This window comes from Vespa crabro, chromosome 1 (assembly GCF_910589235.1).
Source record: "Vespa crabro chromosome 1, iyVesCrab1.2, whole genome shotgun sequence".
In the NCBI taxonomy this organism is placed as follows: domain Eukaryota; kingdom Metazoa; phylum Arthropoda; class Insecta; order Hymenoptera; family Vespidae; genus Vespa; species Vespa crabro.
The window spans coordinates 5,373,976-5,397,026 of NC_060955.1; the positions used below are offsets into that span (position 1 = coordinate 5,373,976).

The 23,051-nt window shown below is 26.3% G+C and overlaps 4 protein-coding genes across 28 annotated transcripts; 2 read left to right on the forward strand and 2 right to left on the reverse strand.

The window, feature by feature from the left end:
- The first annotated feature begins 70 nt into the window (after window positions 1-70).
- Window positions 71-7,569, forward strand: LOC124431290 (trafficking protein particle complex subunit 11). Of its 6 annotated transcripts, none has more exons than XR_006943960.1 (22): window positions 71-238; window positions 452-650; window positions 718-887; window positions 950-1,138; window positions 1,206-1,373; window positions 1,438-1,605; window positions 1,691-1,895; window positions 1,968-2,141; window positions 2,216-2,294; window positions 2,388-2,442; window positions 2,606-2,813; window positions 2,929-3,134; window positions 3,207-3,518; window positions 3,608-3,813; window positions 3,886-4,022; window positions 4,102-4,314; window positions 4,383-4,543; window positions 4,618-4,840; window positions 4,905-5,013; window positions 5,090-5,166; window positions 5,834-5,954; window positions 7,442-7,569. XR_006943960.1 is itself a non-coding variant. In XM_046979037.1 (21 exons), exons 2-21 carry the CDS (start codon window positions 459-461, stop codon window positions 5,261-5,263), a joined length of 3,279 nt encoding a protein of 1,092 aa, XP_046834993.1. In that variant the 5' UTR covers window positions 72-238; window positions 452-458; the 3' UTR covers window positions 5,264-5,354. The 6 variants fall into 6 exon arrangements, 1 of the variants encoding a protein (XP_046834993.1); XR_006943957.1 differs by having other exon boundaries at window positions 71-243; window positions 449-650; window positions 5,834-6,842; window positions 7,442-7,563; XR_006943956.1 differs by having other exon boundaries at window positions 71-243; window positions 5,834-6,842; window positions 7,442-7,563.
- Window positions 7,570-8,822: 1,253 nt separating this feature from the next.
- LOC124427570 (probable serine hydrolase) lies at window positions 8,823-12,277 on the reverse strand. Of its 5 annotated transcripts, none has more exons than XM_046970693.1 (6): window positions 12,141-12,277; window positions 11,887-11,961; window positions 11,707-11,751; window positions 11,303-11,538; window positions 9,580-9,927; window positions 8,823-9,511 (listed from the first exon to the last, which is right to left on the reverse strand). In XM_046970693.1, exons 2-6 carry the CDS (start codon window positions 11,954-11,956, stop codon window positions 9,260-9,262), a joined length of 951 nt encoding a protein of 316 aa, XP_046826649.1. In that variant the 5' UTR covers window positions 11,957-11,961; window positions 12,141-12,277; the 3' UTR covers window positions 8,823-9,259. The 5 variants fall into 5 exon arrangements, with proteins under 5 accessions (XP_046826649.1, XP_046826659.1, XP_046826640.1 ...); XM_046970703.1 differs by lacking the exon at window positions 11,303-11,538 and adding an exon at window positions 10,235-10,470 and having other exon boundaries at window positions 12,050-12,276; XM_046970684.1 differs by having other exon boundaries at window positions 12,050-12,266.
- A 403-nt stretch (window positions 12,278-12,680) lies between these two features.
- Window positions 12,681-15,617, forward strand: LOC124432797 (AH receptor-interacting protein). 13 transcript variants are annotated; one of them, XM_046982034.1, is made up of 7 exons: window positions 12,681-12,814; window positions 13,779-13,884; window positions 14,001-14,180; window positions 14,264-14,432; window positions 14,509-14,695; window positions 14,786-14,928; window positions 15,006-15,617. In XM_046982034.1, the coding sequence occupies exons 2-7, from the start codon at window positions 13,807-13,809 to the stop codon at window positions 15,206-15,208; spliced, it is 960 nt and encodes a 319-aa protein (XP_046837990.1). In that variant the 5' UTR covers window positions 12,681-12,814; window positions 13,779-13,806; the 3' UTR covers window positions 15,209-15,617. The 13 variants fall into 13 exon arrangements, with proteins under 13 accessions (XP_046837990.1, XP_046837995.1, XP_046837986.1 ...); XM_046982030.1 differs by having other exon boundaries at window positions 12,698-12,814; window positions 13,850-13,884; XM_046982035.1 differs by having other exon boundaries at window positions 12,707-12,814; window positions 13,877-13,884.
- On the reverse strand, window positions 15,516-22,947 carry LOC124432790 (gamma-1-syntrophin). 4 transcript variants are annotated; one of them, XM_046981997.1, is made up of 10 exons: window positions 22,387-22,942; window positions 21,422-21,526; window positions 20,973-21,171; window positions 20,445-20,570; window positions 20,124-20,285; window positions 19,870-20,054; window positions 19,617-19,775; window positions 19,254-19,478; window positions 18,967-19,170; window positions 15,516-18,782 (listed from the first exon to the last, which is right to left on the reverse strand). In XM_046981997.1, exons 1-10 carry the CDS (start codon window positions 22,447-22,449, stop codon window positions 18,675-18,677), a joined length of 1,536 nt encoding a protein of 511 aa, XP_046837953.1. In that variant the 5' UTR covers window positions 22,450-22,942; the 3' UTR covers window positions 15,516-18,674. The 4 variants fall into 4 exon arrangements, with proteins under 4 accessions (XP_046837953.1, XP_046837954.1, XP_046837955.1 ...); XM_046981998.1 differs by having other exon boundaries at window positions 20,973-21,168; window positions 22,387-22,938; XM_046981999.1 differs by lacking the exon at window positions 22,387-22,942 and adding an exon at window positions 21,626-21,825 and having other exon boundaries at window positions 20,973-21,168.
- Between the last annotated feature and the right edge of the window lie 104 nt (window positions 22,948-23,051).

The window sequence follows — 23,051 nt, forward strand, 5'->3', positions numbered from 1 at the left end:
TAAGTGACAATTTTTAGTTTTCATTCCTATTATTATCAGAGCGCTGCTATTTGTTTCCGGCGTATTGTCGATAATACAGAACATGATATAGAAATAGAAAATGAGTACAGTTATCGTGATTTGTCGTTGATTTTTAATACAATCTGTCAAAGAAAGTGTATACTAGTATTTGTCCTGTGTATAAAAAACAAAACTGCAACATTACATTGAACGACCAAATACACCTTACTGTTAATAGGCAAAGTATTATTATTTATTATTACAAAATATATTTCAAGTTGCATTTTGCATTTATTTTTATTTCAAGCAATATATGCAAATATATATCCTTACAAAATAATAATAATATAAATATATATATATATATATATATGAATTATTTTCATTTAAATTTATGAAACAGATAAAATATATACTTAGTTATTACTTGACTACATTTTTATGTCAGCAGTGAATCAATGATGTTTGATCTACCAGCAGAATTAACTGCTAAACCATTAGCTTTGATCGGACTATCTGGTTTAGATATAACAAATGTTATCCATCGATCCATTTGGGATGCATTTAATAATAATCGCAGACCAGATGGTACTACTGTTCAATTTATGTTATTAGGACCTAAACATGAATTTCCTACTGTTAAACCAAAGGTACATATATATGTGCTATTTTATTGTATTTATAGCTTTAAAATATAATAATGAATTTTTTGTACAGAGAAATTCATACGAATGGTATATTCCTAAAGGAATCTTAAAACGTAATTGGATGAATAAATATCTTAATGAGATTCCAGCAGTAGTTGTAGTTTTTTATGATTTGGATTGGAATGATCCATTGTGGAATGAAAAAAAGATAGAATGTGCCTCAAGAATACAATCACTCAGGTAATATATATAATAATTTATATTAAAATTTAAACTAAAACATATAAAATATCTTTTAATAGAGCTGCCTTAGAAGGAAGAAGTACAAAAGTAGCACTAGTATTGATACAATGTAGTGTACCACCTCCTCCAGATTCTGAAGATATAGTGGCAACGGAACGAGCAACTGCCTTGTGTGGTGCTTGTGAATTACCACCTAATTTACTTTATGTATTACCTCATGGAGATCATTTATCAGGATATATATCCAGGTATAATAACAGAAATATTTTATTTCTATATATATTATCAAACTTAATGATATATTTTTTTTAACAGATTGGAGACTGCATTTTATCAATTGGCACAAAATTTCTATCATCATGAATATCGTATTATTAGAAGTCATCGCGATCAATTAAATAAAACCGTTCATCAATATTTATTTGTACGTCATCAATTTAAAATGGGATTCTTAAATGAACTAAAGCAAGATCAACCTCAAAAGTAAGAATCCCAATATAAATGTTTTTTTATTTGATCTCAATTAATTTATATTATATTTTTACAGACATTATGTCCAAGCATATCATAATCTCTTTGAAATAAGAATGGTAGACACTAATGCATTGGAAATAAAAACTATTGCTGGTTTTATAAATTATAAAATATGCAAGATAATGTTTAGTTTAAATCTTCCAAAAGATGCTATAGCACAGTTTAGACTTCACACAGAAAGGTTAGGAATATTTCTGAGATATTTATAAAATTTATAATAATATTCAATAAAAAATCAATTCAAATAATAATTTTCGCACATATAGGTTTAAACTAAAAACTGGTCCAAAAGAATTGATATTTGAGCATCATGCTTGGATGAGTAACCAGTTTTCAACATTTGCAGAATTATTTGATGATGCAATTCGACAAGGTCTTCCTGCAGTCCAAACTCAACATCCTGGATATTATTATCAACTAGCTGCACAACATGCAAGCTTGAGACAATCGGCATGTAAAGAATTATGTAAAGTATGTAATAATAATTTATTGATTAATATTATGTTTTATCTAAATAATAACTTTGAAAAAATGATGTTATAGAATGTAAATAGTTATCCAGATCTAGATCCATTAGCGGGGGAAGAAAAACTTGAATTTTATGGGCAACGACCATGGCGTTCTGGAAAACTAAATGTAGAACCACTAGATACTGTTAAAGAAACAGCTGCTATACAAGCATTGCAATATAAAGAGAAAACAACTGTAAATCATTCTGTAAGTTTGATATATTTAACAAGACTTTCATGAATATAATAAGTTATGATAATTTTTATTTATTACTGTTTTAGATGATAATCATTGGCTTGTTGGGAAATGCAATTTCTCAATTTAAAATATATCGATGTCCTAGAATGCGCAGATCATTAGGTATAATATATTTCCTCTTTATTTCTTATCTTTTTACTTTTTAGTTAAATATATATATATATATTATCAAAAAGTTTCTATCTGTTGTTGTAGTTGTACAGATGGCTGAAGAATATTATAATTCACGAGACTATGGAAAAGTTCTTACGTAAGTTATATTTTTTGCTTATATCTTTAGTATCTTTTGTGACAAATTTCGAGAGGTTTATTATCCTTTTGTAATATTCAGTAGTCAAAAATTGATCTTGACATTATTTTCTCTAGATAGTTTTCTTGTGTTAACGTCAAAATCATAAAATTTGATTGGTCAGATTATTGATGCACATGTTATGGGAGTATCATGGGGAGAGATGGCCCGTCTTGCTCACAGATATCATAAAAAATGCTTTACGAGCTGCATATTTATCCACAAGTATTCAAGACTACCTCACTTTATCTTTTGAAGCTTTAGGACCTTCTACGACATTCACTAAAGATCAACAAACTGTTGTTTATGCAAATATTATTAATATTCTTCAGGTAAAAATATTAGTATAATTTATATCTATTTAAAAAATATTTAATTTTCTCATATATTCATCAAATATTTATTAAAGATAGATACTAACAATTTTGATTGACATATATATTATAGAAACGCCCACCGCATCCGGAATCAGATTTACCAGATGATCTAAAACGTGTTGCATTAGAAAAATGGAAATTAGAGTTAAATCGACAAGAACCAATTATGTTTACAATTGATGATAATAATATGACTTCATTTATAGATGTTAAAGCACAATTTTTGAAATCAAAATATATAGTTGATGAGGATGTTATTATTGAAGTAATTATAAGGTAGTTATTAAATTTTATATCTAAATATTTTTAATCATGTATACAGTAATTATTACATAATGTTTATTACAGAAATTCATTTTCTGGGAGTATAGAGTTTTCTAAAGTGTCCGTAACAATCAACAGCCCTGGTTTTAATACAGAAATTGTAGTTGCTATTCCTCAGCATAATAATGTTGATCTTGTATTCTCTAGTAATCAAATTAAAAAATTTTATGGTCAATTTGGAGCACCTCCTTTAAGTGATAGTAGTGAAATTCGTATTGGTTCAGTCACATTGTTTATGGGAAATGAAACTCAATGTTGTATTGTATTGAGATTTCCAGCTACAGGGAAAGAAACAAATCTTTTACATCGTTTGTATCCTGAAATACAATTGTTACAGTATGTAATGTTTATAATGTGCATATATATAAACAATATTGTATGTGTGTATATGTAAATATATATATATTATGGAATTGTTTAAACAGTAGTGGCAAATTCGAAACGATAAAACCATTAGTAACAACAGAAATAAAAAGGAAAGAAAATGATGTTAATATAAATGCAAAATCTAATAATCCTGCATTAATAGGAGAATGGATACCTATTATAATACATGTAACTGCTGAAAACTATATTACTATAGCATCCTTGCATGTTGGTTTTCAAATAAATGGAAACAATGAACAGTCAAGTAAGTGTTCGAAAAATATTTAACACAAAATATATTTTTAATTTATATAATAATAATAATAAACTGTTTCAGCTGATTTAAGTTTGACAATGTTAACTAAACAATCACAGGTATTAATTGAAATAGAGAAAACAGATACAAATTGTATAATTGAAAGAACTGTATATATGCGAGCACATAAAGTGGGTAACAGAAATATTACTATAAAAGTATGTAAAACCATATGAACTATTACAGTAAATGTATATTGTATTAATGATAGCAATTATAAGTAAGTTTTTGTAACAGGTGGAATATTTTTACCCAAATGAAATAAAAGGAAGTAAAGAAATTGTACATTCTATACCAGTTAGTAAACCATTTGAAGTAACAACACGATTTTGTACTAGCCTTTTAGAACCATTGACAAAAGGTTTTATTCACGAGCCTTTTATTGTCATGCCACATATTTCATGTACATCACCTTGTCCAATAAAAATTCTTGATACTTCAATCGAGTTGGTAAGTTATATATTTTTTATTTTGCTATTATTATAGTATGAAAATATTATTGTTTTTTTGTTGTAAAGGGAGAACTGATACAAAAGGAAAATAATCAAAAAGAAGATAGTATTTTGGCAGGAACTGTACTTTCTGATGGTGAAGCAGGTACAGATGCATATTGCTTAATAGCTAAAGCTGGTAGTGAACAACCTGTCAGTATAGGAGTGTTTACTATTAGATGGATACGGTAAGTAGTTCTTTAAAAGATTTATTCTACTTAATAATAAATTATTATTAAAAAACACATCATTTTATTTTTAGTGCGAATGATGAGACTGCATCAGAAACTAGTAGTAGTGTAACATTAGCTCCATTGTGGATAGAAGATGCAGTAATTAGTTTAGAAACTAAATTACCAGCTCATGGTTGGGTATGCACACCACTTTACATATCATATATTATACAAAATCATTCTGATTACTTGATCACGTTACGCTTAACAATGGAAGCTAGTGACGCATTTATGTTTGCTGGACAAAAACAGGTAAATTCATATTGATTGTTCTTACACATATCATCATGATTATTTGACTTTGTGCTTTTTCTAGGTTGATATTTATATTCTCCCAAAAAATGAACGAAGAGTAGAATGGATTTTACGTCCACTTGTTGCTGGACTTGTAGCATTACCTATATTATCTCTAACTGTACCTACAGGTAATATACGACAATTTAATAAATATATTTTATATTTTTTCAATTATTTTTTAATTTCTTTTTTACATATTTTTAGATGAAGAACATAAATTAAGTAAAGGACGCCTTTCGGAAATGCTAGAACGTTCATTGCCAAGTCATATTTATATATTGGTAAGTTTTCATAAACTCTATGTAATATAAAATTATTTTCTTTTTTTCATATACCATATTCTTTTTACAGCCTAAATCGCAATCTATAGATGATTAAACATAACGTATTTATATAGAAATAATGGATATATTTTACACATAATTTCATGTGTATTACAAATATATAATATATATTAACATCATAGAAACGAATTTGTGTTTAATATAATTTTGAAATCGAAATTATTTTAATCTTAAAAGATCCTTATTTTTATGAAAATTTTCTTAAATTATATTCATTTTAATATGATATTGTTCGCTTTATTTTAACTAGCTTTATGACTTATACTTAATTCATTATTTGCATCTAAAATGTGATGTCGATAAAGTATTAAACTGTAAAGATTTTTTATCGCATAAATATCGATCACCGTTACCAACGTTACTATTTACGTTACAGTGTTTCGATATCATCCTTCATAAAGGACAGCATATTAGTGAAGCGCTTTTAATAATGTCATAAAATTATTACAAAAATTGATTGTTGATAAAAAAATGATATTGATAAAAGTGTATATTGAATATTTGTAAAATAAAAAACTTAATACTGTGGTAATTAACTATATGGTATTTATATGACACGAATTGATTTAAGTAACGATATATAATAATTAATTAAAATTCGCAGAAATATAATAGACATAGTAACAACGAAGATTGTGATGGACGTTCCTGAGAAAGTTCAAGCTTCTTTAGATTCGCAGCTAAATTTTGAAGAATCGCAACTAAGAAATCAAAAACTTTTAAAGGTATAAACAGTACAATTTTATATTTACATACATCATTAGCATTTTTATGGCGACATACAAAAATATGTTTTAATTCTTTCTAATAATAAATTGTACAAAAAAAATATATTGATTTCATGATTTTCGATTCTATTATTAATTCTCAAATTGTCAAGTTCACCTTTATAATTAATATCTTTGATAAAAAAAATATCTCGTCACTAAATATGTTATGTCATGAAAAAGAATTTAATGAGTTCGTGAACAATTATGAGTTATATTTATGCACACCGATATCGCTTTTTGTGACTCACTTTTTGTATATAGATAGTTCTAATAATTAGCGATAAATATTCATGTAAATAGTACTAAAATGAAAAAAAAAATGAATTTCTTTACGACGAGAGGAGTGGAATTGTCGGAGACAATATATTCTTTCATCTTGAATTTAAATTTATTTAAAATATATAAAAATATAAGAAATCTATTGATATATGTCTCTGTGTATGTATGTATATGTTCGTGCGTGTCTCTCTTTCTCTCTGTCTGTGTGTGTGTGTATATACGATAACGTATTATAATCTTTTATTAAATCTGCAAATTTAATTAATACATAGAAGACACATAGAAATTATTAAACTATGATACATAATAGGAGTTGGAGCTTTCTAAAGCACGTTTGAGAACTCTCGCAGCTTATACACCTACCGAAGAGGAATTACAACAAGTTGCTTCAACATATCGAAAATATCTTCAAAAGAGATCAAGTTCTTAATCACATTATTAATCTTCATCCAGAGGATTTACAATGATGAATGTTATTACGATCTAATAACTCGAGCCGAACGAACAAACTTTCAATTGAAAAGTTTGTTAATCGTCAGGATCGATGAATCAGATCGTTTAGCGGTAAATTTAACTTACTTATACGTAAATCAGTATAAATAATTCATATTAAATATATTTATATATTAAATATATATATATATAAATATATATATATAAATATATATATATATAAATATATATATATTAAATATATTAAATATATATATATATGTATATGGGTGTGTGTGTGTGTGTGTGTGTGTGTGTATACATGAAAATGATCCAGTTGAATCAACATTTAAAACTATGATGAAAGAAAATAATAATCAAAAATAATAGCAAATATAATTGTGCCCGCTTAATACTATCATTTTAATATATTTTTCGAATTATATATATATTATATATTTAAACGTATATATATATAATTGATGAAGTCAATTTGAAAAAAAAATTAATAGTTATGATATCAATCAACATATGTTGTTGTACTCTCTATTATTAAGATGACTTGATCTTTTATAATAATTAATAATTTTTTCGATTACAAAAATTAATTTAGAAATGATGAGAATATAATATATATTTCTTCATAATTATTAATAAGAATTATTACTTACACGTGAATCAAAAAATCGAACTGTTATATTTCTTAAATTTCAATTGTGTGTATTTTATAGATTTCGTGGCAGGGCACAATTTTAAAAGAGACAAGTTCGTACGACGTTCACCTGTAGGAATGACATTCATATTCATTTTCCATGTTGTGGCTGCACTATCATCGACAGTAATTACCAGCGCATACAACGTGGTATGTTCGATAGGATAGCCACGTTTCCTGAACTGTCCTGATAAGAACCGAAGACAATAATTTGTCGGAATGCTACTATACAGTTTTATTTTAAAGTCGTGCTACATACATGTATCTAATCTTGACCTTCTGAAAAAAATATAACTTTTAAATCTTTAAATTTCTTATTATATTATAAATATTATAGGTCTTCTTCGCAACATAAAATCAAACCCGTTATCTTCCATTCTACCCTGGATATCCTAAAGAATTATTTACGTATATATAAAGAAACTACACGTTCATCATTTATCATAGAGCTAATCAGAAATAGTTACAAAGTTCAATTATAAATTTCTAAAAATGCAATGCAATTAAATGATTCTAATTTTATAAAAGTTTTATTTTTAAATCATTAAAAAGTCAGAAAAGGCCAACATCTGTATTTTAATAACTTACCTACATAATTATAAATATTATGTTAATAACACATTTCTATTATAAAAATGTTCCGCACACCTCTAAATATTCGAAGAAACTGAGATAAAACAGTTGTAACAAGTAAAATGTTACTACATAACTTTAAAACTCAACGTGGCATAGCAACGACAACTGAATAAATAAAATGCGACTGTACGACATCGTCATTATGAACCAAAAACATCTGTATCAATATATTTATTATCTTCAAAAATATCCTTTTCTTCTATAATATGAATAAATATATGTTATATATGAAAATTGTTATAATTCAAAAATAACTCTCTCTCTCCCTTATTTGTGTTATTTTATTACAAATATCAATATATATATACTTTCATTTTGACATGTGCCGCACGATATATAATTTTACATATTATAAGATATGTATGATAAATATATGTACATTTTTCTCTTATACATAATATCCATTATATACATATATATACACAAAAAAAAACATATTTACATTTGATCAAAATTTAGAACAAAAAGAAATAGGTGAACTGATAGTAAATATGACTCCATTATTCTTATCACTTACTCGCGGTTGCATAAGTGTAAGTTGGTATAAGTTTGTTGCATTTGACTACTTCCTCCCATTAATACTTTATCGTTTATATTGGTGGGGAACGTAATATCTGCTAAACGATTATTATTATTTTTCACTTGAAGCTATAGCAAAAAATAAATGTCCTTGCAAGCTTATGATGTAGGTTTTAGGATAATATTACTTTACAACACTCATAAGTTTACTTATTCTATTTAAAGCGGTAAAAAATACAAAGATATTTAAAATTGTTACCATGTCATTTTATTTTCATAAATATCGTATGATCACATTATTTTCTGCTTTCTAAGAAATATCTTCAGAATACAATTACAGTTTTCTTTAATACGAATATTTCGTCAAAATATTATGATTTGTATATTCGTTTAGTTTTAAATATTACTATTACAATATTAAATAAAATACCTTACAAACCAGTATTATATTTAAATAAATAAAATAGTTCTAATTACTTTTTATAATTTTCATTTTATCTTATCTATAATTTTAAGTAAAATGTTACCTAAATACTTTTTAAATTTTGTAATAGTAATTATTTTGAATTTATAAGAATAATTTAAATTCATTAAATCAAATATCTGCATGTTTGAATGGTTATTAAAATTATATTTATCAAATAAATTTGCTATATATTCATAATACCTAGATATATTACCTTTAATTACTTATAAAACTATTTATTATTGGTGCAATTTTTTCAGGATTAATCAAATGGACATGATGAGTACCATCAACTTCATGATATTCATATTTTTTAGCACTTATTTTTATTTCGTCTAGGACCTTCTGATAATTTTCAGGTTGCTCGAACTTCATACCAGGAACGGCCCGAATGTTAAGGTACGCACATGTTATTTTTGATGCATATGCAAGTACCAAATCTAAGGATAGCATACCTAGTGTAGAAACCTGTAAATTTTAATCAATCATTCACGTTGCTGTTCTTAAGATAAATATCTTTTTATTTTATTACTTACCTTCAATCTTGGGTCACGAGAAAAATAAAATTTCTTAGGAATATACGAAGGTTGTATACCACGTTTCATTAATATTTCAGCCCCCTTTTCATCTATAGAACCATTATAAGCAGCTACAACTATATCCATCATCTCAGAATATTCATAACATGGAATATTATCTAATGTAAGATTTTCATATTTTAAGAATTTATCAATATTATCTCCTGTTATTTCTGCAGTCTTAGTTATATCCCTTACACTAGGGCTAACTATATCTAAACTAATCAAGATATCTACTTCTTTGGGATAAGATGCAGCATACAAAAATGATATTGCTCCACCCAATGAATGTCCCAGCAATTTTACCTATACCCAAAATGATATAATTAATAAACAAGAAATATTAAAAATAGCACAAATAAAATTTATGCTAGTGATGTCTTAACATATATAAACAATATATATATATAATAACATATATATATTATATATATTATATATATATAAATGACATGCAATGTGTTAAAATTGATAATTACTTTTTATAATTATGATTTACAAGGATGACTGTTACATTTTAATATTATAGTGTTGATTAAGGTATACAAAAAAATATTATGACAGTATACATTGTCCACTTTCATATTATTCACAATTAAGCCTACTCTCTAACCTTAGTCCACTTGAAATATTTTACAATTCTACGTAGAATTATGACACCATCCCAATAAACATAATAGTATTGACTTTTTGGATAATGAGAAGATAAACCATGCCCAGGCATATCCAAGCAAAGTACTGAAATACCATCAAGAAGTAATGGGATCAAAGTATCAAAACTGCCTGCATTATCTTGACGACCATGTAGAGCCACTATTGGTTGAACCCATCGAGGGCCCCACCATTTGCCTGTAGGTAAGTAATAATATTATTGACATAATTATTACCTCTTTTTCCAAAATGCAATTATGATTGTACTATAGTATTCTTCTGATTAAGTTATATATCACATCTTGAAAGTTTTTAAACAATGTCTCGAAATGAAACAAAGTCACAGCAGAATTATAAATACTATACCCTATTCAGTAGGGTTTTTACAAAATAGTTATACAACGACCTTAGAAAGTTATCATTGGAATTGTAAGAATCAAATTGATTCTCAGATTTTTACAATTCTACCTCTGTGTAGTACATACTTTAGCTGATGATGGTACATAATTTAGCTTATGGTGGTACATAATTTAGCTGATGTAATAAAATACACATTATACATACACTTTAACATGGATTTGTAACAGTCAACCTTTTTCATCATAGATTAAGATGATTTTCATTATGTTAGATAATCAATACATTGTATTTCTATAGCATAATTGGTGGAATAATAATATATTATATGAATTAAGTATCAAATAATAAATATTAATTGTTATTTATGAAGTTATTAAAATATTACCTATATAATATGTATTCCGATTTATCATATATGTAATATCTCCTAGAGTTGAAAGAAATACTTAAATTTCTATTAAATAACTCAAAAAAGAAACAACCTATATCTTAATACCTGATAAAATAAAGGTACAAGTGCCATTATACAAATCATTAAAGTAAGATCTACAAATGAAAATTGAACATGTAATGAAATCGAAATTATTGTTAGTAGACCATATAAATGAAAATGATATTAATATATGATAAAAAAAATATTATCGTTGTATAACTTCGACTGCTGGCTAACCTTGTTCCACTTGTAATGTTTTACAATTCTACGTAGAATGATAACCCCATCCCAAAATATATAGTAGAATTGTCCCAATGGCATGTGAGAGGAGTAACCATGGCCAGGCAGATCTATACTGAGAATAGGCAAATTTGACGATATTAATGGTGCCAAGCTATCGAAGCTCCCTGCATTGTCCTGCCAGCCATGTATTGCCACTATTGGTTGTGTGTCTCTTGATCCCCATAATTTTCCTAAATGTTTCATTATTATGAATTTTACTTTTTTTTTTACTTTCTTACTTTTTTCTTTTTTTGTATCTAACCAATATAATAAAAAGAATTTTTATGTATTTTAATGTATTTTTCAAACTGAAATGGAGAAAAAGAAGAAAAGGACAATGAAATATAATTTATACTAACCGCTTATAAAGCCCCAAGGTACAGGGATTTGTATATCTTCAGGATCTAAAAAAGAAACTTTTGTATTAAATATCAAAGATTAGTCAAAGATTATATTCAAACAAATATTATTTTATGATAATGTTATAATAAATATTCAAAATATATGTATGGTTATATATTAACTAGATAAAATCTTACCTTCTTGTTTATAACCATTTGTGTCACTAATTAATGACTCATCTTTTTTAACAATATTTGTAGTATCCATCGTTTCTATATTTAAATATCACTTTTTAAATTATACTGATAAATATAAATATATGATTTTAACCAATTAATTTTATAAAACGTGTTATTATACCATGGGATCAATATTCGCAATAATAACCTCAACAACAGAAAATTTTATAAATATTATATTAAAGTATTGTTTAAAGCATCTAACTTCTTACACTTCAAATGATGTTATGATGTAAGCAATATTTTACATTTTGGACTTTCATATTAAAACTGTTTAACGTATTATTTCCATATACTATACCAATCGCACGAAAATTATAGCACAAATAGATATAATGTACTAAAAAAATACTAAATAAATGTATTGTATTAAAATTATTCGCATGAACTATTCAAAATTAAATTAAAATTTATTATCGATATTATAAGCAAATCAGAATAAATAAATTGTTTATATTATAGTATACAAATGATTATATTATTCTTTCCGTTATTTGAAATAATATTCTGACGGAAAATATTTTATAATTTTAATGTATTTATCATCTTGTATTGCAAGTAGAATATACAAGAGTTTACAAGAGTTTACGTCATAAATTTTCATAGTAATAATTTTTATCAGATTTTATTGATCAGAAGATCAATATCCGAAAGATAAAGACTTTTTATATGAGATTATCATTTCAAATTATCAAAATTAGGGTTCATTTTTATGGAATTTACTTTTGAAAATTCCCTATTTTTATACGAGATTTTTTGCAAATAGAATAACATTTTTTCAGAAGTTGGAAAGACAATCTCGTATAAAAAATTTTTATTTTTCGAATGAGAAATCAAAATCGGACAAAAATTTCATATTATAATCTATTGCATAAATTGTATACACGTAAGTTTGTATTACATGATATAGAGAAAATAACGTATGCGAGTTGCGTCTAATTTTTTTTAATTTTTATCACGTTATTTGAAAAAAGTATAAATTATAAATTTTTAAACAATTATTTGTGTAAGGAATAAATTTAGTTAAACATAATTATTGATTATAACCAATCAATGATAGTTATTCAGAATAACATATTTGTTATCACTTGTTATTCTTATTCTTTTTTAAATTATTTTAGAAAGATTTATCTTTTTATATTGTCTTTTGTTATTTTTGACTGAATATTCATACATATTGTTATTCGATTGTTATTCCGAAATATTCGATTATATGAGAAGGGCATTATTGTAATCAAATCTCAACTATAACCTTAGTGGTTCAAGAGTAATATGATAACATAAATGAAGAACGAAGAATTGCAATATTTTTTTGTAATAGGACGAAAATATATCTTTTAGTTTCTTCTACATAACCAGGTTTTTCTATTATTATCAGTTTATTATAATAATAAATTGTTTTAGGCAGATGCAAAACAAATAATGTACATAACGTCAATTGACTATGAGAAAAATATTAATGTCTAAAAATGGTACATTTCATTTCTCCTATGGAATACGTATTGACTTTGTAGCAATTGTTATATCAAAATTAACGATCATACATTTAGTATTTTTCTGTCAGCTCAATTCTTCAATTCATGTTCACCCATAGGGTAAACTTTATAACAAGCATACATATCGATATGATGAATCGAGAGAAGAAGCTAGATTCTCCTAAAGCATTTTTAATTCATTTTTTTCCGCATTGATCGCTTAAATCGCACACGTTTTTAATGATGTTGAATAAATAGTCTTGATACTTTAAAAAAGTGATTAAAAAATGAGCAATTTTAAATAATTAAAATTACTAAATGAAATTAATAAGTATCTAACTATTGTATATCATATAATTTATTTGATCCTTTTAGAATATTTATATACTATAAATATATAACAATGGAAAATCCAGAACGTATAGTAAAAACTGTTATTCATGTAGGTACAAAGAATGTTACCTTTGTTCCAGGAACAAAGGTATGTTTATAATGTTTACCATTTATATGTTTTAACTGTAATTTTGACAATGTTTCATTATTAGTGTTCAGAATTCATGTCGTTTATCAAATAAAAATATATAAAGTATTATTTAGGTTGTATTTCATTTTAAAACGACAAAATGTGATACCAATAAAACTGTAATAGATGACAGTAAAACTATGGGATCTCCAATGGAATTGATTTTAGGAAAAAAGTTCAAACTTGAAGTATGGGAAGTAATTGTACAAAAAATGGCATTAAATGAAGTGGCTTGTTTCAAAATAGATAAAAGTGTATGTATATTGTATATAGATCTGTTTTATAAAATGAGTAAATAACTATTACTGTACATTTCTCATCTTATTCATTGTTTTAGCTAGTTACTGCATACCCTTTTGTATCTAAAACACTGAGAGAAGTAGGTAAACCACAATCTGAAAAACGCAGTCATCATTGTTGTGGAGTTACTCTACAAAATGAAGGTATTGGATATGAAGATTTAAATGAACTTATTAAATATCCCCAAGATTTAGAATTCACAATAGGTATGCTACTTTATTTTTTCTTAAAATATATTGTTCTATTATAATTCTTACATGAGGCATATATATAATATTATAGAACTTATACAAATAATATTACCAAATGAATATGAAAAGGAAACATGGCAGATGACAGAGGATGAAAAACTTAAAAGTGTGCCAGATTTAAAAGAAAAAGGAAATATTTTTTTCAGGGAAAAAGATTATGATAGAGCTTCTGAAATGTATGCCAAAGCTATTGGAATTTTAGAACAGCTTATGCTTGCGTTAGTATTTAAGTATTTTTATTATTATAATAAAGTTTTTGATAATTATTAATATAAATTTAAATACTTTAAATTTGTCTAAATTTTTAGGGAAAAACCAAATGATGACGAATGGTTGACTTTAAATAAAATGAAAGTTCCATTATTATTAAATTATGCACAATGTAAATTAATAAAAAAAGAATATTATTCGGTTATAGAACATTGTACAACAGTTCTAAAAATTGAACCAGGTTTGTATTATTTGTTTATACAGATACTAAAAAAAAAAATTATCCAGCTTAAAATTTATTCGACTGATTCTTGTTAGACAATGCAAAAGCTTTATATAGAAGGGGGAAAGCTTATATTGGTACATGGGATGAAGAAAAAGCTGCCAAAGATTTGAAAAAAGTTGCAGAATTAGATCCTTCCCTGCAGAATATGATTGATAAAGAATTACAAGCACTTTCAATAACCATAAAAGAAAAAGATAGATTACAACAAAAAAAACTCGTACAAATGTTTAAATAATTAAATATATATTAAATGATTTTTATTTATATACATTTTTTTTATAAGAGAACATTATTTTGTTTGTTGCAATAAATTACGTTTTTTATTATTAAAGTATTTGCTATAAATATTCTTATACTCGCGAAAATTATTACGTAGAAAAGTGAGATCTGGAGTGAGATTATGTTAAATATTATCAATATAAAACATTATGACACGTTTAACAACTTGTTAGATCTATTAAGTTTTAGATAGATAAATCAAACTTGTAAGTCAAAGGACATAGGATTGAAGGAAGTTATATTAATAAAGACATATCATAGCATTAACTTCTAACAATAATATATTTCGAAACATATTGTCAATGGGGGATAAACATTATAACAGATAAACTATATGTTGAAATATAAGATTCTTAAGTTTGCAAGCTTCTCGAGTTGATTTCTTCAGTCCTGTACAAATGTACAATTATTAAAAATAAAAAGAGAAAAAAAATGATACTAATAAATTTCGTACAATGTAATTATTTCATAAATACAGAAACAGGACATCAGAATAATAATAATATTTTTGAAAAGAAGTAAAACATTTAATATAATTTTAAACAAATAATATTACTTGTACAACTATGTCATTGCATTTCATCTAACAAGCTGAAATGCAAAGAATTCTTGTAGACTTTATTTCATTGAAGAATCTACTATCGCAAAGTTTTGCTAAATAATTAATAATCTATTTATTTTAGATATAAAAAAAGCAATTATAAATAAATCAATGACTATTAATTATATTATAAAAAAAATAATATAAATAAAATATAAATATAAATAACATGTAATAAGATAATGTCTTGATGTAAACTTTTTTTAGTAAAAATTCTATAATAAATACCCTATTCATGTACTTATGTCAAGTAATATTCTATAATTCTAATCCTTATGCAAAAGTGATTCTTCAATGATTACACATTTCGTTGACAATGAAATTATCTAAGATGGACAATTAACTGAATCATAATCTTAATGACATTAAGTTTCTTCATTTTCGTTTTGTTTTAAATAAGTCTTCTATATACTAGAATTGTGCAGTTCTTTATGAGAATCTAAATTTAACTACAGAAAGCGTTATGTGTAATATAAATACATTACATTTTATTTAACAGACATCAACAAAATTGTATATAACAAAATTGCTCATAAGAAATGTTATACTTTAAAAATGTATGAGATATGGAAATTGTATTTCTAAGTGTAGAGAGCAAGTTAAGGAATAAGCTTATTTATGATATTTTGGTTTTAGTGTTTATTTTTAATACTTCTATTTGTTATCTTTTTTAAAAATGTGACATAGATTGACAGATTATTTTTTTTAGTTATTTAATAGTACTGCATCATATATTTGAATTAGACAACGCTTCTGTAATTAAATTCAGCAACAGGTATTTTAATTTATATATAATCATTCATTGCTATCATGTACACAAACTCATTTACTCTTGACACATGCTAATTGTGAATAAAGTTCAAAAGATCTTGACATACACTGCTTTACATTACAGATTTTGTAAAATGGCAACTGATATATAAAGCAGTGTTTATGATACAATACTTTCCCATAACGATCAATTGAGACTTTGACCATGGTAACACACTGATGTTTCAGACTAGAAAAGTACAATTGGCATTAATTTTATAATAAAAAGAAATAAAAGCTGATTTGTTATATTTTCTATGTTACTTTGTAGGCACTTTCTACGAGTAACTGGAGACTCTTAAAATTGGTAATAAAAACTAAATTCATAATAATCTTCTTAATAGTAAGAACTGTTTCACTGTTCTGTGCATTACTACTTACATTATAAAATTCTTATAATTATGAAACTTTAAATATAATTAACAATGAGGTGCAGAACTAAATGTTATATTATTATTTGAGAAAGTGAGTAAAACGTATACCCTACTTTTTCACAATGATATTTACTTGTTTTAAATAATGTATGACTAATTTACGTTGTAAATACTGTTATTTCTATTATTTATTTTTTTACTTTGACTGTAGAATATTTATAAACATTTATCAATCAGCATTTATTGCTTCAAATTATCTTTTCAAGACATCTTCAACAAAAGATACTGTATAGAGATATATATATATATATATCGGAATATAACAGTGAGAGAGAAGATAGATAGCATAAAATATATGCACGAATAAATATTTTAATTTATAAACAATTTGGATTGTTGACTAAAACTAATTCTAAAAAAAAAAAAAAAAAAAAAGAAAAAAAAAAGAAAAAAAAACAAAACGTAATATAAGAATTTTTTATTCTCTACAAAAAGTGAATACTTTTTGTTCTCTAGCCTTTATTCCTTTAAGTATAATAATAATAATTATATATTAATACTTCAGGATACAGTATCAATAGATCCACTCTTTTATGTACTACTCGCTTTTCTTTGTCAATATTACATCAGTAAATAATATTTTAGATAGCTACCATGGTCGAATGATATATTAGTGCTTATTGCTATTGGCATGTATTTATTCTGTTGCTATATTACGTTTACTTATCGAGCAATACTGATTTAAACAGAATGAAGCATTAAATCATCTTTAAACAGAACTTAAAACAAAATTTAAATACTTTGTAATTATAAAATGCAACATAGTTACTTGACATTTTACATAAATATATATGTAAAATTTCGTGTACTAAGGAACTATGTGGTTTCAATGCGTCCTTGAATGTAGTTATTCTTTGTTCATGGTTTTTAAGGCACCTAATACACATGGTACATATTTAATTAAAAAACATTGTAACATTTGGCTAGAGAAATATGTCACCATATATTTGTCATGTATTGTTGTAACTTAAAAATCATGAACGGCTATATCTGTTATACTGTAAAATTGAATTTATTATACATTTATAGAATACCATGATACGTCCTTTTATAAAGGCATAAATCAATATAATAAATTTGTTAAAAAATTTTGAGGCAAAACAATATTTAATATTATAATTCGCTCGTATATTTAAAAGCAGTAGTCTAATGATCATTTGTATACATGTAATACTTTATTTTTAAACATTTATTAATCTGGTCAACTTGTTAAAATGTATAGCAATTAATATTTTACATGAACGTAGAATTAATATTATAATTAAAGTTTTCAATATATCTCACAGAAGTGATTAAAAATTGATCAAAAAGTGAAAAACAATAAAAAAAAATGCACATTATAAAATTCATTTCAAAAGTTATTAAAAAATTTCATTATAAATCAACGAATATAATTGAAAAAGTTATAACAATGTTTTGTAATTTTATAAATAGAAATATTTTTGGAAATACTGACTAGTATTTGACATATCTCTCTGATTGATTGACTGTGAATCACTTCATGTACTCGCATAACAATAACAAAAGAGAAATGTAATTCTCTTTGGAAATTATCACTAATAACGTCGAAATATTTTTTATGGAGTTGTCGATGTTAAAAATGTGGGATCAACTGCAGCAACTTTTGCAGTAAGAAATGCATGCATACAGAATAATAGGTTCTGTAGCTGAGAACACTCCAATTCCTGTGAAATATAAAAATGCACATTCTTCACTTTAACAAGTTTTGGAATGCTTTATATTGTATAATAAATTCTTTGTATAATATTTGCTATATAATAAATCTATAACTTTTAAACAAATATTCTCCATAATTGTTTGGAAAAATATTACACTTCTGCTGGCTATAAGTAAAATTTAACAGGATACCTTTGTCTCTATAGCAATACTATCAGGTTCTTGAAAGTGCAATTTGAGTCTGCTCTTGCTATCATCACTAGATCCTCTCAATTGAGAAAATTTGTAACGCCAAACGATTTCTCCAATTCCTTCATAAGAAAGAGTGAATCCCTGAGTCCATTCTAATGTCAAACCTGCACTTCTGCTATTAAATGTGACAGGAAAGGTTTTACTCTGAAATTTGGAAACTCTTACAATAATAATAAAACTATATTATTTTATATATCTAAGTAAGTAACTACTCAATTATTACTAACTTTTAAATGTGTAACAGCTGAGCATACAGCAGTATGCCAAGCAGCTTCAACTCTTAATAATTCTTGTCGAGTTTCAACACTCAAATATCTTGGTGGTTTACCCGGACTTTGTGCCAAGAAGCAGTGTTGTCTTTCATCTACATTTTCAGACTCTCTCATTACACGAAACATAGTCTGATATACTTTAAATGTTAAAGCACATCGTGACCAATCACCTATATTACACTAAAAAAAGGAAAGAAAATAATATTATGAATAATAGTTAGAATAACATGTATAATAAAAACATATAATATAAACATGCTCGCGTGTGCATGTATATAAAACTCATATAATAAAAACAGTAAGACTGATTATACTCACAGGTGGTGTTTCAAACAATAATAAATCAGGCCCTTTCAGAGCTAGAAACCTTGGCCTGTAACTCTGCCATGGTTGATTACTATTGCTTACTGCTTCATTTACCCAACCCATGTATTCTATACGTTCACCTGGTCCAAAATTTCGATTGTACAACTTCATCTACAATTTATCAGAAATATTTATAAATTTTTCATGCACATATGCATATTTATTTTGTATTATTAAATAATTTAAAAATATGTATTTAAATTACCTGTAAATGTGTTAAACCTGTAATATTATCAGTTATATATTTTAACCATTGACTCAAAATAGCACTGTCGTCACAATGTATCACACCAGTACGTGCACCATTAAGGCCTCTAACTTCAAATGCATTTCTCCGTAATTTATCAGTGCCAAAGATATATCTTGTTACATATGCCATCATTAATGGGACTGTAAAAAATATTTGTTATTTATTCTTATGTGAAAAATTACGAATAATGTGAAAAATAATCTATTAACCTGTAATAACATCCACCCATCTTTTGTACTGCATTGAAGCAGATGATGCATTTGAACTTTGTCTACTATGACCACATCTAGGACTACCAGTTTGTCTATTTGGCGATACCCAACCATCATCTGCACTTCCATTTGCAACATTATCTAATTTTTCTTCTTTTTCTAATAATAAAAAAAAAAAAAAAAAAAAAAAAAAAAAAAAAAAAAAAAAAAAAAAAAAAAAAAGAAAAAAAAGAAAATGAAATAATTATAGACTTATCAGTATGAAATATGTAATTTAAAATGTATTCTCATTATGCTTTTTAAATATGCTTCAATTACCATTTTTCTGCAGAAATGGTTTTGCAGCACGATAATGTTTGACAGTTAAAACAACTATGTCACCAGCATTCCTTAAGATATTAACAGCATCATCATGATTACAAGCTGTAATATATTCTCCATTCACTGTATAAATACAATAAATGAAATATATTTATTGATTATTTTAATAAACGTAATAAATATAAAGCAAAACATAATAAATAAAATTTCCAATTAAGTCAAAAATCAATAATCTCTATATTTTAATTTATTCAATACAATTGACATAGGTATATATTTGTTAACATATTGACTGCCCATTACAACTATACTTGTAGTAAATACATGTGATAAGTATTATATGAGCAGTCAACATGTTAGAGAAGAATGAATGTGAAACTATTGGAGAAACTGTCATACTCCTATTTATCTGCTTGAATACTGTCATATTATGAGCTTCATTTCATATTTCATATAAATAGGTCATGGAATGTAATGATGTAAAGATTTCAAGTAAATAAGAATAATTTATTTATAAACATTTACCTTTAATAATAGCATCACCTACAAATAATTGGCCACACTGATCAGCAGCCTGACCTTTATAAATTCTAGATATGAGTACTGGAAGTTTATGTTCTGCTCCTCCTTTTATACTTAATCCCAATCCTCCAACTTTTTGTCTAGTAATTTGGACCATGCGTTCCTTAGCATCTAATGGTGGTTTATTATGATTTGCTACCTGCTGATATTAAGTGTTGTCATTTACAAATTCTTTTTATAAAGTAAAATATTTTGTAATACTAAAAAACATAATTAAAATTATTAAATGCATTGAGAAGGATAAAAGAAGAGTATATAATTAGAAATTGTATAATTGTAATTCTTGTACAGAAAGTACTCTTCACAAAATAACTCAATTGTCTCAATTAATAAGATTAATTCAATTCGCCCATAACAATGAAATTAACACAAATAATAAAGGAGCACTTTACCTCTAAATCTTCTCTTTGAAGTTTCAATACTTCCATGGACAGATATAAACGCATAGGAATCGGTTTACTTTTCCCATCGCTAACAGTTACCATTCCCCTTCTTACCTTTAACCATATGATAATTTAAAAAGGAATAGAAAATAATACACACACACACACACACACACACACACATGAAAAATATGAAAAATACATAATATTCACTTAATTATAAATTAGTTTAGTTTTATTTTAGTCGCATGAAATATAACATTTTATTTAGAATTATTTGTGTAATAAACATGTTTTATTTGACATCATTAAAATACTAAAAGATAAATGTCGGATAAATATATTTTAGAAGAATCATAAAAATTAGTCTTCTCTATATTGATCAATTAACTACGCCGTTATCCGCCGCAAGTTCCTACATGTTCACAGAAGCATGCGTATATCCGACGAAGAATTCAAAATAGAACTGCGCCTTTCGATGGAAGTTTATTCAAAAATTTCGATTACGCGCTAAGATAAAACCAATCACCGATATTCCCTGATTTTTACGTCAGCGTAGTAAACGCCATTTATCGAGAACTACTTTTGGCATTTTCTTTGAATATTCAAAAAATTATCTTGACATTTAATTCTAATTTAAATTTGTAATGGCTTATCCTGACTATACTGGCGCACGATCGGATGATCGATCGTTATTCAAAAAATAGCACAGAGCAAGGGTAAGAGAGAGAGAGAGAGAGAGAGAGAGAGGGAGAGAGAGAGAGAGAGAGAAAGAGAGAGCTATTCTAATATCCTCCTTTCCTACTTGATTTATTGATTCCCGAAAGTTGAACGAACATCAACGAATTAGATACATGTAAAAAAGTCAGAAGTCGTATTCCTTCTCTCTCTCTCTCTCTCTCTCTCTCTCTCTCTCTCTCTCCTTCCTTTCTTTTATTAGCTTCTCCTTGATAAAATTCAAATCTAAATTATACCTTGAGCTTTTGATCAATCTTCTCCTCGATCGGAGTGCTCATTTTTGTCGCGTTGATTCTCATTATTCGTCTCGATTATCCAATTTTCCTACGTGCTCAGTTACGTTGCCATGAGTAGTGGACAATCGTGTCTTGGAGTCGATGACGGTGGTGATCGTTGATATAGAATACGATCGCATGTTCCTTACACTACTTTTAATTAATGAACGTTCATTATACCACAAGAAACATAGGTTGCACGATTGTAAAAATGAATCTGTCTCACTGTCGAACTTTTTTTCCGAGGCACACGAGTTACGCGACAATATTTTCGATGTCAAATTAAGGTAAAAGACGATGCATCAGAGTGCAATTAAATTCGTTTTTTTTTTCTTCGTTATTATTGTTATATTTTAAGAACACGAAACTGTTTTACACGCCGGTGTTTTTGACAAGAGTTAACCGTCAAACTTTAATAAAGGATAAAAAGTAAAGAGCCGTAAGATTAACGTTCCTTTGCCGCTGCCGTTACTGTTAGCTGCTGCTAGCTAAAAGCCACCGAAAGTCCGCGGCCGTGGCGCATCGATTTACGCAGTGCAAAGCGCATAAACGGCGCTTTATGTTTAGCCAACTCTCGCGGGAAACATGAAATTTACATATTTTTTTGAATATACATTATTTAGTAT

Bases quoted from the DNA above. Each gene is read 5' to 3' on its own strand.
- LOC124431290 (XM_046979037.1), top strand. From the start codon at position 459: ATGATGTTTGATCTACCAGCAGAATTAACTGCTAAACCATTAGCTTTG. The intron at 888-949 runs GTAATATATATA...ATCTTTTAATAG, and splicing joins TCAAGAATACAATCACTCAG to AGCTGCCTTAGAAGGAAGAA. The intron at 2,443-2,605 runs GTAAGTTATATT...TTGATTGGTCAG, and splicing joins GACTATGGAAAAGTTCTTAC to ATTATTGATGCACATGTTAT.
- LOC124432790 (XM_046981997.1), bottom strand. From the start codon at position 22,449: ATGAGAATCAACGCGACAAAAATGAGCACTCCGATCGAGGAGAAGATT. The intron at 20,055-20,123 runs GTTAATAGATTA...TATTTTTTACAG, and splicing joins ATGGGTGGATGTTATTACAG to TCCCATTAATGATGGCATAT. The intron at 19,171-19,253 runs GTTAGTAATAAT...TCCAAATTTCAG, and splicing joins CAGCTGTTACACATTTAAAA to AGTAAAACCTTTCCTGTCAC.
- LOC124432797 (XM_046982030.1), top strand. From the start codon at position 12,754: ATGAGAAATCAAAATCGGACAAAAATTTCATATTATAATCTATTGCAT. The intron at 14,181-14,263 runs GTATGTATATTG...TCATTGTTTTAG, and splicing joins GTTTCAAAATAGATAAAAGT to CTAGTTACTGCATACCCTTT. The intron at 14,929-15,005 runs GTTTGTATTATT...GATTCTTGTTAG, and splicing joins AGTTCTAAAAATTGAACCAG to ACAATGCAAAAGCTTTATAT.
- LOC124427570 (XM_046970693.1), bottom strand. From the start codon at position 11,956: ATGGATACTACAAATATTGTTAAAAAAGATGAGTCATTAATTAGTGAC. The intron at 11,752-11,886 runs GTAAGATTTTAT...TTTCTTTTTTAG, and splicing joins AAATGGTTATAAACAAGAAG to ATCCTGAAGATATACAAATC. The intron at 11,539-11,706 runs GTTAGTATAAAT...TGAAACATTTAG, and splicing joins ACCTTGGGGCTTTATAAGCG to GAAAATTATGGGGATCAAGA.